At 51.4% G+C, this 16574-nt stretch overlaps 1 protein-coding gene across 2 annotated transcripts in view; it reads right to left on the bottom strand.

Annotated features, from left to right (window-relative positions):
- Positions 1-16574, bottom strand: part of LOC115092719 (disintegrin and metalloproteinase domain-containing protein 9-like) — a 506232-nt gene that overhangs the window by 222296 nt on the left and 267362 nt on the right. For both annotated transcript variants that reach the window (XM_029603960.1, XM_029603961.1), the window contains one exon: positions 2894-3074. In XM_029603960.1, the coding sequence (XP_029459820.1) occupies positions 2894-3074 (181 nt within the window). The remainder of the gene's footprint in view (positions 1-2893; positions 3075-16574) is intronic.

The raw sequence follows: 16574 nt of genomic DNA, 5'->3' as shown, positions 1-16574 counted from the left end.
AATCGTCATATTGAGCAAATTACCCCGATGTTTGTATACTCATACTGCTCAGATCAATGCCTTGTGAGATGTTGGCTCGATGTAAATCCTATTTCTTCATTTCTCCTGCCGTTGAAGCAGTGAAGCATTCAAAGTGAAGTTGAAGCAGTGAAGCATTCAAAGTGAAGTATCAGGCTTAATTTGTTAGGGGTAGTAACCGCCACAATAAGCAAGCTACTCCCTCGCTTATTTGTTTACCCAGACTGTGCAAGTCAGTCCTTGTTGGTTGTTGTCTGAATGTAAATCCTCTTATCTTCATTCCCCCCTGCCATTGAAGCAGAGATGTATGCTGTATATGCATTGAAAGTGAAGTGTCAGACTTAATTGGTTTGGGGTAGTAACCGTCGCAACAAGCAAGCTACTCCCACGTTTATTTGTTTTCCCAGACTGTCCTACCTTGTTGGTTGTTGCCTGTATGAAATCTTTTCCACATTTCCTCTTGCCATTGAAGCAGAGAGCAATGTTGGAGTTTCATTAACTATGGGGCGGATTTTAAGAGCCCTGCTCGCCTAAATCCGGGCGGATTTAGGCGAGCAGGGCCCTGCGCGCCGGTGGGCCTATTTTACATAGGCCCACCAGCGCGCACAGAGCCCCGGGACTTGCGTAAGTCCCGGGGTTTGGCGAGGGGGGCGTGTTGGGGGCCAGGCCCGGTCGGCGCGGTGTTTTGGGGGCGTGTCGGCAGTGTTTTGGGGGCGGGTCCGGGGGTGTGGTTACGGCCAGGGGTGGTCCGGGGGCGTGGCCGCGCCCTCCGTACCCGCCCCCAGGTTGCCTCCCGGCGCGCTAGCGGCCCGCTGGCGCGCGGGGATTTACGTCTCCCTCCTGGAGGCGTAAATCCCCCGACAAAGGTAAGGATGGGGTTTAGACAGGGCCGGGCGGGTGGGTTAGGTAGGGGAAGGGAGGGGAAGGTGAGGGGAGGGCAAAAGAAAGTTCCCTCCGAGGCCGCTCCAATTTCAGAGCGGCCTCGGAGGGAACGGGGGTAGGTTGCGCGGCTCGGCGCGCGCCGGCTATACGTAATCGATAGCCTTGCGCGCGCCGATCCAGGATTTTAGCGGATATGCGCGGCTTCGCACGTATCTACTAAAATCCCGCGTACTTTTGCTTGCGCCTGATGCGCCAGCAAAAGTACACAAACGCGCCGTTTTTGAAAATCTACCCCTATGTGAATGTTTATTGAATAAGGGCATTAATCACCAGGTAGTAGCCGTCATTCCCACAAGCCACCCCCATACTTCTTCTCTTCATTCCCATCCTCCAGGCTTTATGGATCCACAGTGTTTATTCCTACAAGCCACCCCATATCTCTTCTCTTCATTCCCGTCCTTCAGGCTTTATGGATCCACAGTGTTTATTCCTACAAGCCACCCCCATACCTCTTCTCTTCATTCCCATCCTCCAGGCTTTATGGATCCACAGTGTTTATCCCACGCCCCTTTGAAATCATTCACAGTTTTGGTCTTCACCATTTCCTGCGGAAGGGCGTTCCAGGCATCCACCACCCTCTCCGTGAAGAAATACTTCCTGACATTGGTTCTGAGTCTTCCTCCCTGGAGTTTTAAATTGTGACCCCTGGTTCTGCTGATTTTTTTTCCAACGGAAAAGGTTTGTCGTTGACTTTGGATCATTAAAACCTTTCAAGTATCTGAACATCTGTATCATATCACCCCTGCTCCTCCTTTCCTGCAGGGTATACATATTTAGATTCTTCAGTCTCTCCTCATAAGTCATTCGATGAAGACCATCCACCTTTTTGGTCGCCCTTCTCTGGACCACCTCCATCCTGTCACTGTCCCTTCGGAGATACGGTCTCCAGAACTGAGCACAGTACTCCAGGTGAGGCCTCACCAAAGACCTGTACAAGGGGATAATCACTTCCCTTTTCTTACTCGATATTCCTCTCTCTATGCAATCCAGCATTCTTCTGGCTTTAGCTATCACCTTGTCACACTGTTTCGCCGACTTCAGATCGTTAGACACTGTCACCCCCAGGTCTCTCTCCTGCTCCGTGCACATCAGCCCTTCACCCCCATCAAATACAATTCTTTTGGATTTCCACCGCCCATATGTATGACTCTGCACTTCTTGGCATTGAATCTCAGCTGCCATAACTTCGACCAGTCTTCGAGCTTCCTTAAATCCCGTCTCATTCTCTCCACTCCTTCCGGCGTGTCCACTCTGTTCCAGATCTTAGTATTATCCGCAAATAGACAAACCTTACCTTCTACCTCGTCCGCAATGTCGTTCACAAAGGTATTGAACAGGACTGGTCCCAACACTGACCCTTGCAGCACTCCGCTCATCACCATTCTCTCTTTAGAGTAAGTTCCATTTACCATAACACATTGTTTTCTGACATTCAACCAGTGTGATTCAGCTTTGCTTCGTTTCCATCTGCTGGTAGAGGTGCATTACCCACTTGTTTTCTAGTCACCTGTCTGTACACTAGAGTTATATCCTTTTTGTAAGACGCCAATCTGTTTGTCTTCTGACAACATTAAATATCACTTTGGTAAATATTAGTATCTGCTTATTGTTATAATATGGACAAATTTGATGCACATATCTAATACATTAAAAAGGTGAACTGATGATTATTACTTAGAAGCATATGAACTTATTGTTCTGTGAATTGCTGTTTCCCATCATACTGTGATCTTTTATGCATCTAATATTCTAGAAGGTGCATTTATGTTTTGATCTATCAATTATTTAAAATTTTTGACCACCATTTTTTTTTTTTGTCTTTTGAGTATGGATATTTGATGTTTTTTTGCTTCTGTTTGGAGTCTTGTTACATATCAGGCATTTTTAGAAGATGATTATCATCTCATAAAACAGTTTAACACCAATTACTAACTATTTGTGTGCCGCAGTCACATTCCTCTCCTTCCTCCACTATTTTGTTGCCGCACTGAGATTTACGGTACTGTCTACCAAGGGCTGGACTGTTCAGAAGACAGTTCATTTGGTTTTTGTTTAGGAACATCTTGATATCTTGAGTGCTGCAGCTGCTGAAGGCCTGAGCACCATGAGATTCCCTGAACAAAAATATAATATTGGTTACAATATTGGTAGAGGGAAAAAGTCAGTTGTTAAAGTTTTCTCAATTCATATGGCATTTTCTGTAATAAACTATTATGTCTTTAATGTACAGTGATATTAGCTATGGATATGAAACAAAAGTCAAGTAAAACAGGAATAAGAAAGTGAGAAATAAAGGTCGGGAGAAGGAGAAATTTAAACCTGTTAATTTTCTTTCCATAAATCCTATGACACTAGTCTGGTCAAGACAAGTGGGTTATGTGCCTCTTCCAGCAGATGGAGGCAGAGAACATAGTTTTCCTTGGTGACATCATCACCACTACTTAGAGGTGGTTCAGCTCAAAAACAACTCAGTATTTCTATAACAAAGCACAGAACAGATATTAACCAGTCCAATTGAGAACATTTCAAAAACTTTATCATGTTTGTTTTGGACAGAAAATTCCCTTACTACTCATTAAGGGGCAGATATTTAATATTACGCACCCGGGGTACATTTGTGCACGCTACCTGGCCCGCACAAATGTACACCCAATTTTATAACATGTGCGCGCTGCTGCATGCATGTTATAAAATCCAGGGTTGGCGCACGCAAGGGGGTGCACACTTGTGCACCCCCTTGCATGCGCGGAGCCCAACGGGAGCCCCGATGACTTTCCCCGTTCCCTCCAAGGCCGCTCAGAAATCAGAGCGGCCTTGGAGGGAACTTTTTTTTAGCTCCCCCCCCCCCCCCACCTTTCCCTTCCTTCCCCTATCTAACCCACCCCCCCAGCCCTACCTAAATCCCCCCCTACCTTATTTCGCTGAGTTACGCCCAGCCAGCTGCCGGTGCACGAACCTCCGGCACGGCCGCTGTGCCGGAGGACTCGGGAATGCCCCTGGACTGCCGCCCCACCTCCGGCCCCGCCCCGGACCGTCCAGTTTTGAAAGCCCTGGGACATACGCGTGTCCTGGGGCTTGTGGGTGCCGCCGAGCCTATTTTGCATAGGCTTGGGATAGGTTTTCAGGGGGGGTTACGCACGTATCTTACGCGTGTAACCCTTTGAAAATCTATCCCTAAATGTCCACGCCCTTTAAGGAATAGGGATAACACATAACAGAAGGGGAGAGAACAAAAAACAACCAAAGACTGACAAACAACCGACCACAAGACTTCCTCTTTTTTATATGGCCCAACCATACCCATGGCCAAACAGCAGCACTCCACATAGGATGGTTGACAGAGATCGGACGGCACCTCGGCGGCAAGCAGCAGCAGTGCGACACCGATGCCAAGAGTTGGAAGTGAAGCCATCACCCACCAGCATGAGGAACCAGAGGTACAGTGCCAAGAAAGTACCACTGCTACCAACACCCAGTGTGAAGGTCCAGACAACAGCCAGAGAATGACAAAGGCAGCCTCTGCAGAGGCAGAAGCTGCGGAGCAGAGCAGAGCTCAGAGCAACCAAAGGGTGAGTTGTCGGGAGGGGTGGGCTCCTCTTCACTGTGTCCTGGGGTTGGGGGGTGGGGTGCAAGCGGCGAAGAAAAAGAGGAAGGTAAAACGGAAGCACGGAGACAGTTCCATCTCCCTTTCTCTTCTCGCATGGCCTCTGCCTTCCTTCCATCAGCCAGAAGATGTCAATGTATCGCTGTTTCCTTATCTTCCTGCACAGTGACCTAGACACACTCTCCTACAACTGGGATAAACTTGTTAGCACCAGAGAGCCTCTTGTCTCCTCTTCCCTGGATGTACACAACTTCACTAAGCGGTCCTCATCCGAATTGGTAGTTCGACTTCCAATTCGGATGAGGACCGCTCAGTGAAGTTGTGTACATCCAGGGAAGAGGTGACAAGAGGCTCTCTGGTGCTAACAAGTTTATCCCAGTTGTAGGAGAGTGTGTCTAGGTCACTGTGCAGGAAGATAAGGAAACAGCGATACATTGACATCTTCTGGCTGATGGAAGGAAGGCGGAGGCCATGCGAGAAGAGAAAGGGCAAGAACAACAATCCTTCACCAGGCAGTGACACGAAGATTCCATGGAACATTGTAAACTGGGTGCGAGCTTTCCTCAGAATGATGAGTGTTGTTACCCTGGAAGATCCATCACAAAGTGGCCCCATGCTCAGTTATGCTAACACCATCTTCGAGGCTTATAGGGAATACGAAGGGTGGGCCTGGCTGAACTATGATGAGCGTTTCCGGGACTCGGTGGAGGAAAATCAATTCATGTCTTGGGGCACGCAGGACATAAGTCTCTGGCTAAAGCAAATGATGAATAAGGCAGTCGACACAGGTGGCTGGGGTCAAATGTCGAAGAAACCTGCCACCTCAACAGTGGCTCCAGTCGGGTCTGTGAATATTCCGAGCAATACTTGCTGGAGCTTCATCAAGTCATACTGGCTCCTTCAAGGATTGCAAGTTCAAGCACATTTGCTTGGTTTGAACAGCTCCCCATCTGGCAACCAAATGTATCAAGAAAGCAGCGACTGGGAGTTCTGCCCCTGGGCAATGACGCTCAGGGATTTCAGAAGGCTCCCTCACTAATCAGACTGGACCGAATGCTGGACTAGTTGGCCTTATACCCCTCTGGCAAGACGAGACGATCAGGATTGAACAGATTTTCCTGGACGGATTTAGAATCCCTTACCAAGGCCATTTTTGCAACTCGGTGGCTAACAAAGGAAAATTAGTTTCTTACCTGATAATTTTCGTTCCTGTAGTACCAAGGATCAGTCCAGGACACCTGGGTTGTGACTCCGCACCAGTAGATGGAGACAGACTAAAACTTGTGGGCGGAGCATATATGCCCCTGTGCCAGTCACAGCCCCTCAGTCATACGTAATGTCAAAGTAGACAAAAGCCAAAAAGGCAACCATAACTAACCATACAAACTTGGTAGGGAAACGAAAGAAATCCAACACCCCTACCGAAACCAGACTCCCAAACCGGGAGAGCAACTCAAGAAGGGTTAGCGTAGTGAAAGAAACAATAAAGAGCGGACTCTCCATTACTATAGCGCAGCACTGTGGGCGGGATCCTGGACTGATCCTTGGTACTACAGGAACGAAAATTATCAGGTAAGAAACTAATTTTCCTTTCCCTGTACGTACCAGGATCAGTCCAGGACACCTGGGATGTACCAGAGCTAACTTACCGAGGGTGGGAAGCAGAGAGTCCCGCTCGGAGTACCCTCTCTCCAAAACCCCCAGCTTCAGTAGCCTGAACATCCAACCGGTAATGTTTAAAGAAGGTATGCAACAACTTCCAGGTAGCCGCCCTGCAAATCTCTTGAGGCGACACCTGAGAAGATTCCGCCCAAGACGCAGCGTGAGACCGCGTCGAATGAGCCCGAAGACCCACTGGCGGCGATTTTCCACGCAGAAGATACGCAGAACCAATGGCTTCCTTGAGCCAACGGGCAATTGTCGTGCGGGACACCGCAGCACCTTTCTTTGGACCCGAAGTCAACACAAACAGATGATCCGTCACCCGAAACGGATTAGTAACCTCTAGATAGCGAAGAAGGGACCTCCGCACATCTAGTTTTCTCAAGTCTTTCGTTTTCGGGTCCGAAGACTCCCCAAACATGAAAGCGGGAAGTTCAATCGACTGAGTCAAATGGAACGACGACACGACCTTAGGAAGGAAGGAGGGAACCGTCCGCAAGGAAACCCCCGAATCGGAGATGCGCAAGAAGGGCTCCCTACAGGACAACGCCTGTAATTCTGAAACACGACGGGCTGATGCAATCGCCACCAGGAATACGGTCTTCAACGTGAGATCCTTGAGCATAGAACGTTTCAGGGGCTCAAACGGCGCTGAGCATAAGGCTGAGAGTACCCAGTTGAGGTTCCAAGACGGGCAAGGGGCCGCAACGGAGGACGGAGGTGCTTAGCCCCCCTAAGAAAGCGGGAGATATCTGGGTGGAGAGCCAGAGAGACTCCCCGGACCTCACCTCGCAAGCACCCAAGCGCCGCCACTTGGACCCGAAGGGAATTGCACGCTAAACCTTTGGCGAGTCCCGCCTGGAGAAACGCCAAAATATCAGAAATAGAAGCGGAAGTGGGATTCAGACCCCGCTCCACGCACCATTCCCCAAAAACTACCCAGACCCGAACATAAGCCAGGGAAGTAGACTGTTTTCGGGATCTCAGCAACGTAGTAACGACCGCATCCGAGTAGCCTTTTCTTTTCAACCGGTACCTCTCAAAAGCCATGCCGCGAGACAGAAGTGATCCGCATCCTCCAAACAGACGGGGCCCTGCCGAAGAAAGCCCCGCGAACCCCTGAAGGCGAAGGGGGGCGGCCACCGACAACTGGACTAAGTCCGCAAACCAGGGACGGCGCGGCCACTCCGGCGCCACCATGATCACATTGGACGGGTGCAAGTCTATGCGCCGCAGAATCTTGCCGATCATGGGCCACGGTGGGAACACATACAGAAGCACATCCGCCGGCCAGGGAAGCACCAACGCGTCGACTCCCTCTGCGCCCCTTTCGCGACGTCGACTGTAAAATCTCGGAGCCTTTGCGCTGTGCCACGTGGCCATCAGATCCATGTGGGGCGTTCCCCAAGTCTTGCAGATGAAGAGAAACTCCTCGTCCGCCAGCTCCCACTCTCCGGGATCCAGACGGTGACGGCTGAGAAAATCCGCCTGGACGTTGTCGACTCCTGCAATGTGGGACGCAGCGAGATGGCTGAGATGCTGCTCTGCCCAGAGCATCAAGAGCCACGCCTCCTCCGCCACTAGAGGACTTCTTGTCCCGCCCTGGCGATTGATGTAAGCCACGGTGGTAGCGTTGGCCGACAATACCCGGACCGCCTGTCCGCGTACTAGGGGTAGAAAAGCATGCAGCGCCAGACGGACCGTTCTGGTCTCCAGCCGGTTGATAGACCACCGGGTCTGCGACTCTGACCACAGACCCTGAACCGACTTCCCTTGGCACACTGCCCCCCAGCCGGAAAGACTGGCATCCGTGGTCACCACCGTCCAGTCGGGCACCAGAATGGACACTCCACAGGAGAGATGCTTGGAATCCCGCCACCAGCTCAGTCTGGCTCGCGCCTGACCCTCGAGAGGGAGAGGTAGATAAAAATCCTTGGAAACCGGTTTCCAGCGGGAAAGCAATGAGGACTGCAGCGGTCGTAGATGAGCGAACGCCCAAGGGGCTAACGCCAGAGTGGATGCCATAGACCCCAGAACCGTCAGGTAATCGCAGACTCGTGGCTGGTGTAGCGACAGAAGACGTAGCACCTGAGACTGCAGATTGCATATCCGTTCCTGAGAGAGAATCACCTTGCCTCGCTTCGTGTCGAAAAGGGCTCCAAGATACTCCAAGGACTGAGAAGGTTCGAGATGACTCTGTTGTAGTTGACCACCCAGCCCAGGGACTGCAAGAGCTGTAACCCCCTGGTCACCGCCTGCCGACACAGACTCTGAGACTTCGCTCGGATTAGCCAATCGTCGAGGTAAGGGTGAACCAGCAGGCCTTCCCGCCGCAACTGCACCGACACGACCACCATCACTTTCGTGAATGTCCGAGGCGCTGTCGCCAGGCCGAACAGGAGCACCCGGAACTGGAAGTGCCTGCGCAGAATGCAAAACCGCAGGAACCGCTGAAATGCTAGATGGATGCCTACATGAAGGTATGCTTCTGTGAGGTCTAGGGACGCCAGGAATTCGCCGGGGCGCACTGACGCGATCACGGAACGAATGGTTTCCATCTTGAAATGAGGAACCCGAAGGCATCTGTTGACTCCCTTCAGATCCAGAATGGGGCGGAAAGAGCCGTCTTTCTTGGTCTAACTCGTAGCCGTGTCTTATCACGTCGAGGACCCACTGATCCGACGTCATGCTGGCCCATTCCTCGAGAAAGAAGGAGAGACGCGCCCCCACGTTTGGGACAACGTGCCGAGGCCACGAGGAGGGATGGGCCGGCCGAACTTCATTGTGAAGGCTTGGCCCCCGCACCCGACGGAGCCCCTCCTTGCCGGCCAAAACGCTTGCCCCGAAAGGACTGCTGCCACTGAGCGTTCCGCGAGGAGGACGACCTATATGAGGATCCAGAGGATCTTTGCGGTCTGGACTTCCTGGGCCCCCGGAACCGGGCTCTGCCTGAGAAGGAAGATCGCGGACGGGCCCTATCCTCCGGCAGCTTAAACGCTGGATTCTCACCCAGGGAAACCAACAAATCATCTAACTCCTTGCCAAATAGCAATTTCCCTTTAAATGGCAATGCCCCGAGGTGAGCCTTGGAAGAGCCATCCGCTGCCCAGTTGCGCAGCCAAAGAAGACGACGCGCCGACACCGCTGCCACCATGGAGTGAGCTGAGGTGCGCTACAGATCATGGAGCGCATCGGCCCCATAGGCAATGGCTGCCTCCAACCTGTCTGCTTGAGAAGCCTCCTCTGCAGAGAGACCTGCATTCGCCTGAAGGACTTGAGCCCAGCGCAGACTAGCCCGCATAGCAAAATTCGTGCACATGGCGGCCCGCACTCCTAGGACAGAGACCTCGAAAATCTTTTTGAGTTGAACCTCCAACTTCCGGTCTTGAATATCCCGGAGGGCTGTCGCTCCCGTGACCGGGATGTTAGACCTCTTCGTGACAGCGGACACCGCCGAATCCACTTTGGGAGCCGGAGGAGCTCCAGCGCGTCCTCCGGCAAAGGGTAAAGCTTGTCCATGGCCTTGCTGACCTTCAAATCCAACTCCGGAGTATCCCATTCCTTGAAGAGGATATCCGTGGACGAAAAAAAGAAAAGGAAAAGCAACCGCCGGCCCTGTGAGCCCGAGCAGGACAGGATCCATATTTGCCTCCTGGCGGACCACCACCGGAGGGGCATCAATCCGCAGCTCCTGGAGAATGGCCGGGATAAGCGGCGACAGCTCCTCCCTAAGGAACAAACGCACCACCTTGGGGTCATCCCCATCGACGGCCTGTGCTCTTTTCCCCGTAGCGAGCTGCGCGGAGCCATCTGACGCTGCCTTCCCGGCTCCCGGCAGGGGTTCCTCAGAGGCCTCCGTGTCCGCCTCGGCGGATTCTTCGGACTCCGAGCCCTGCGGCACCCCTCGCGGAAGCCGCTTGCTCCGGCCCGCGGCCTGGGCGACCTTCGCCGTCCTCCTGGCCGGCTTTTTCTTCGGCGGGGACCGGTGGACCCGAGCGCGCGAGGCGTCCCCCCGACTTCGCCTATATCGGAGCACCTTGCGCAGCAAAGCGCCAAATCCTCTTAGAGCTCGTCCGAATCCGAAGAATCGATTTCCGAAGTCCCCTGGGACCGGGGCCCCTCCGAGGGGGCCTCCCCCGCCACACCCCACTGCGGGGAGAGCTCAGGGGGCAAAACCGAGGCCTCCACCGTTTCGCGTGAGACTACCCGGCCGGTGGACAAAATGGCCGCCACTCCCGCGGAAACCGGGAAAGAACCAGGAGGCCTGTCAGGGGCCCCTCCCCCCTGCGACGGCGATCGTGCCACCCAGGAACGGGTCCCCCGAGGTGCCCCCGATGATCCCTCGTCTCCCGGGACGCAGGCCGAGCAAAGGCCGTCCCGGGAGAGACGCGCGCGCGCGCCGAGCCGCAGGCCCTGCTGAGACTACCCAGCTGCGAGTCGCGCAGCATCGAGAAAATCGCGGGAAAAACAAAGGACGCGCCGAAAAACACTGAGGGGCGCTGAGGAAAAAGAAAAAAAAAAAAAAAATCACCGCGGCGAAATCGGCGACCTCCCCCCTGCCGACGACGCCCCCCCCCCCCCCCCCGAGCGGGACGGGAGGGAGCGCAACGCCAGGCAACGGAGAGCCGACAGAAACAAAAGTCAAACACTTTTTTTTTTTTTTTTTTTTTTTTTTTTTACAGAAAACGCTGTCCCTGGTACTGAAAAAGCCCTCTGTCCTGCAGGGGTGAGTGAACCGGGCTCCCCGGTGTCACCCCTGACGCTGCTACTAGTCCAGCCGGGTCCTCAACCCTAGCAGCGGCCTCAACCTGGGGAGGGTAGTCCCCTCAGGACCTCTCAACTCCCCAGGGAGGCAGGGCAACCGGGACTAAAATTAACCAAATTAAACAAAAAACCCAATTTACAGAAAAAAACCAAATAGGCCTAATAGAAAATAAAACCCAAAAAGCGAACCTGACTAACAACCAGAATCAGGCCCGACAGGGCTGTGACCGGACCTGCACCACCTACTGGAGACAGAGTAAGACTGAGGGGCTGTGACTGGCACAGGGGCATATATGCTCCGCCCACAAGTTTTAGACTGTCTCCATCTACTGGTGCGGAGTCACAACCCAGGTGTCCTGGACTGATCCTGGTACGTACAGGGAACGCCCCCTCTAAGTTGCATTACTCCGAGATCATGCAAGACAAATTGAACATGGAACTCACTTTGGGCAGAATAGTGGCTCCTTCATTCCGCGAAATGGTGGTGGTCCCAAAGAAGGAGCCAGGAAAGTACAGACTTATTCCATACCTCTCTTTCCCTATGGGGTTCTCCGTTAATGACCACCTGCCTTGAAAGGAATGCTCCATACAATACAACTCATTTGACAGTGCCATATCCCTTCTGAGGAGGTGTGGTAGGGCGGCGGCGATGATGGCAAAAACCAACATTGAGTTAGCATTCCGTCTTTTATCAGTTCACCCATCCTGTTTCCCACTGCTGGGATTCAAGTTCCGCGGGCAGTTCCACTTCAACAAGTGTATGCCCATGGGGTGCTCCGTGTCCTGCTCCTATTTTGAGTCATCCAGCTCCTTTTTGCACTGGGTAGCTGCGAGAGTGACGAGCACAGACAATATCTTCCGCTACCTTGATGACTTCCTGTTCATTGGTCTGGCCGGAGCCAAGACTGCGGCGCGCCTCCTCTGTGCTTTTCAAGGAGTAGCTGAAGACTTTGCATACTGATGGCCCAAAGGCCCAGCCACTACTGAGCGTTTTCTAAGTATCGAGCTCGACTCTGAGCGAATGATATCCAGACTTCCTGATGACAAGTTGCGAAAATTGCAAGGCATCTTGGATCAGGCCACTTGAGCCAAAAAGCTCACACTATGAGAGGTCCAGTCCATTTTGGGTTCCCTTAATTTTGCTTAAAGGGTGATTCTGATGGGAAGAGCATTCTTGTGGAGGTTGTCAGCCGCCACGGCTGGGATTCATCGACCACACCACTTTATCAGAATATCCAAGCCTATCAGGGAGGACTTATGTTTGTGGTCTTCCTTTTTGAGTGATTACAATGCCATGTCCATATGGCAGGAGTCCCCTATATCCAGCCACGACTTCGCATCCAGACAGATGCTTCAAGAGAATAGGGATTTGGTTTATACTGCCAAGGTGCTTGGTGTGTGGCGCCATGGCCCGCCTCCTGGGTCGAGGCGGGGTTGACAGCAAATATCACATTCCTCGAGCTATTCCCCATACTAGTAGCATTAATACTACAGGCGGACATTAAGACTACAGGTTACGTGATAAGCATATAGTTTTCTGGTGTGATAATCAGGCCATGGTTTATGTACTGAACAAGCAGTCAGCAAAATGCCCCAGGGTGGCCAAGTTCTGAGGCAGGCGGTGCTCAGAAGTCTGTGCATTAACACCACAATTAGAACGCGTCAGTGCCTGGAATGCGCAACAGCGTGGCAGATTCTTTGTCTTGCGCTAAATGGACTTTATTTTTAAACCAGGTACCAGGGGCTGACGAGGCCGGAACACCAGTACTGAAGCATTTTTGGCAGATTGGAATTCATCCACACTAGACCTGTTGCAATAATCGGTAGCTCCCACTACTTGGGATGCCTAATACAGGGGATATGCGAGAATACGCTCCTTCTTAAACCAGCATGGATAGGACTCAAGACCCATGTCAGACGACCTAATTGTGGCATATGTATCCAGGGAAAAGGATGGTGAATTGTCTAGGGGTGCAGTTGTAAAACAGTTAGCAGGGCTTGCCTTCTTTATAGAGGCCCAGGGTTGGGGTGACCCAATAAAGGGATTTCTAGTAAAAAAGATGATGAAGGGTTGGGCCAGACAAATTGGCACAAAAAAGGATGGGAGGCATCCCATAACACACGATTTGCTGGTATAATTGTGGTATGTTTTACGTGACATATGTGAATCGGAATTTGAAACCTGTATTTTGCCTTGCCTTTTCACTCGCCTTCTTTGGTGCACTGCGTATAAGTGAGTTGGTGGCAGCCTCTAAGTGGGACGAAGGGGGTACGGGCATTCTTATTAAGAATGTGAAGCAATCAGGTCATATCTTGAACATACTCATCCCAAGTTCAAAAACCAATCAAATGGGTCAGGGCACAATATTGGCACTCAGATGGCTCAGTAATCAGGTGACGTGCCTGGTCACAAATGTAGAGGCATTGCTCATTGTGTGGCCAACCGGGGTGGGGGGGGGGGGGGGGCCATTTGCTTGTTCACGAGGACCAAGTCCCTCTTTCAAGGTACCAATTTTCAGCAGTATCAAAGCTGGCCCTGGACAGGATAGGATTGGATGTGAGCAATTTTGGGACCCGTTCTTTCCAAATCAGGGTTGCTATCAGCGCAGCCCAGGCCGGGTTGGATAAAGAGGTGATACAATGGATAGGCAGGTGGTATTCCTCTGCAGTGAACTCATATGTCAGGTTAGATCGAATTCACATTTCTCGTCACAGCACCTAACTTAAAAAATCTTTCTCCCGCTTTCAGAAGCACCTCCTAAGTTGTTACTGGCTTGGATCGTGGGGCATTCCTTCATTCATTGGGCAGCCCAGAGGGCCTGCGAGCGCGGATATGGACCACATTTGGGGCTGGTAGCCCAAGGTGCGTGCATCACATGGATGGGGAAGTGCAAAATGCATTGGGACTAGCTCCTACCTAGGTTACGGGCCAAGAGGGAATTCATGGCCGCCCCAAACATCATAATTCTGCACCTTGGGGTAATGATCTCGGGGTTATGTCTTCCATACAATTGTTGCGGTAGGCAAGAAGGGACCTCCTTGAGTTAAGTTTGTAGTTCCCAGGAGTATGCATTGTTTGGTCAGACATTATCTCTCATATAAAATTCAACAATCAGACGCTATGGAGTCAGGGGCAAATTGGGGTGTGGATGGGGCATATAGAAGGATGGCAGATACTACATGAGTGGGCTAACAATGTTTGCGAGGGGTAGTACTGGCGGGACAAGATTCATTTGTCTGACATTGGTTATGACCTGTTTAACAATGACTTTCAGGAGGCCATCAAGGCAGTTTTAACAGACACAGGGATGGCCGCAGCTGACATTGGTATTGGGAGAGCATGAGACAAGTGTAGTCACTGTCTCATGCCTATGGCAGGCACCCGGGCCAATTGGGGAGTTATTGAACAGGTTGGAGCTGCCTCGCAAAGGCGGGTCAGCCGCGGGGCTGAAGAGAAGGCCATGTCGCCTAAAAGGGTGGGTACCACACCAGTACATTTGGGCCCCCTTGCTGGAAAATGCAGCGGGGGGGGGGGGGGGGTCCTTGGGTGCACCGCCTTGCTGGTTCGTGGTGGGCAGATGGTGGGCATGGACCCAGATTTTTCTGAGCTATTAAGGTATTGGCCCGGGTACCGGTTTTATATCTCATATTGTTATCTTAAATAAAGCTGTGGCCTGTTTATTTCGGGGACAGGGGTAAGGGTCTCTGGCTGCCTGGCCAGGCGCACATCCTGGTCACGGCTCCTAGCGTCAACACCTAAAATTAAAAGGGGAAGGGCGCCTGTTATTTTTCTAATGATTTCACAATCTGAGAATTATCCCACCAAACTAGCTGTGCTGTAGAATTTCTCTTCCTTTAGTTTCATAAAGCAACTCAATTTAATATTTTACTAGTCTATCAACCTCCACCCATCTACAGCCAGTGACTACAAGATTCATCATCATTATTCTCTTAGGGGGTCTTTAATTTGCATACCAATGAGCCTAACAGTATTATTGAGCCCAGATTTTTCTCAGCCATGGAAGACCTTTCATTTACCCAATGGATTAATAATATTACCCATAAAGATGGGCAAATTCTAAATCTAGTTTTTTCCTCTACTAACATTTCTATTCATTTGACTGATCTCAATCTCTCTCTCTCTCTCTCTAGAACTGATCATTATATGATTAAATTCTCTCTGGTTTCAGTTATCTCTCACTCTGTCTCTTAGAACTAGTTCTAAAATTCCTTTTGTAAAATTAAAGATCTTGCACCAGATACACTGGCTCGGACTATTCATTTCTCTCGCCGCCGCCAACCCAACCCTCAACTCCACTGCAACCAGCTCGATGCGTTCGGCGTGGGCGACCCATCGGGGTCCGAGCTTGAACCCACGGCCTGCCCGCACATGACCCCGAGACGCCAACATTGGACTACCCCCCCCCCCCCCCCCCGACGCATCTCACATCCAATCTGGGAGGACCTTTAAAGGTGGGAAGCAGGGCCTGAGCTTCCTCTTTCGCGTCGCTGCTGACGACCCAACCCTCGCCTCCACCGCGACCGGCTCAAAGCGTTCGGCATGGGCGACCCATCAGGGTCCGTGCCTGAACCCACGGCCTGCCCACACACAATCCCAAGATGCCGACATTGGACGGACCTCCCTCCCCCCCCCGGCACACCTCACATCCAGTCCAGGAGGACCTTTAAAAGCAGGACGCATTTCTCCGGCGTCTAGCGCTGCACGTCTCGCGACAAAGGAGCGCAACTAAGGGTCCTGCCCAGTGCACCCTGCCCCTTCTCAGACCTTCCCTCTCCCTGTATCTTGTATACTTTGCCTCCTCTTTACTATCTCATACCATAATTTCTAACACCTCATTGCCATCATCACACAACAGATACACACATCCTCAAAACATGCTGACCCATACTATACCAATTCTCAAACACTTCAATCACAAACCCAAACCATCCCTTCTAACCCACCCCTGCCCATGCCCTAGATCACTACTACCCATTACTCTTACCACACTCACTCAACTCATCGGCCTCACAATCTTTACCCTCCTTCTCTTTAACTCTCAATCTATAGTCAAAAAAATACCCATTCTCAATGATATACTCCTAGACGAAAATCCTGACATCTGTGCCATAACTGAGACATGGTTTAAGGAAACTGACATAGTATTAATAAATCAGCTCCCAAACAACACACACGACTTCTTCTCCATCCCTAGACAAAAAAAAAGAGGAGGAGGACTCCTACTCGCTGTAAAAAAAGACCTCAAACTATTACCCCAATCTATCAACCCACCCACCAAATTTGAAATCGGACTATTCAAATCTCCAAAACTTCAAATCTGCCTAATATACTCCACCCAGGTCTTCTAGAAAGAGACGCATCCCCCCCTTATTGAATTTATTACAAAAAAATTTAACTATAGATGCTCCCGTCATCATCTTAGGAGACTTCAATATCCACATTGACTCAATACCACTCACATCCACCTGTGAAGTGCTCCTGACCTCCTTCAGTGCAATAGGCCTCAAACAGATTATAACAAAACCCACACATAAACTAGGCCACTCTCTAGATCTAATTTTT

The sequence above is a fragment of the Rhinatrema bivittatum genome, chromosome 5 (assembly GCF_901001135.1).
Source record: "Rhinatrema bivittatum chromosome 5, aRhiBiv1.1, whole genome shotgun sequence".
NCBI classification, from domain to species: domain Eukaryota; kingdom Metazoa; phylum Chordata; class Amphibia; order Gymnophiona; family Rhinatrematidae; genus Rhinatrema; species Rhinatrema bivittatum.
The sequence above is the reverse complement of the archived record's forward strand: the minus strand, read 5'-3'. Positions and strand labels throughout refer to the sequence as shown.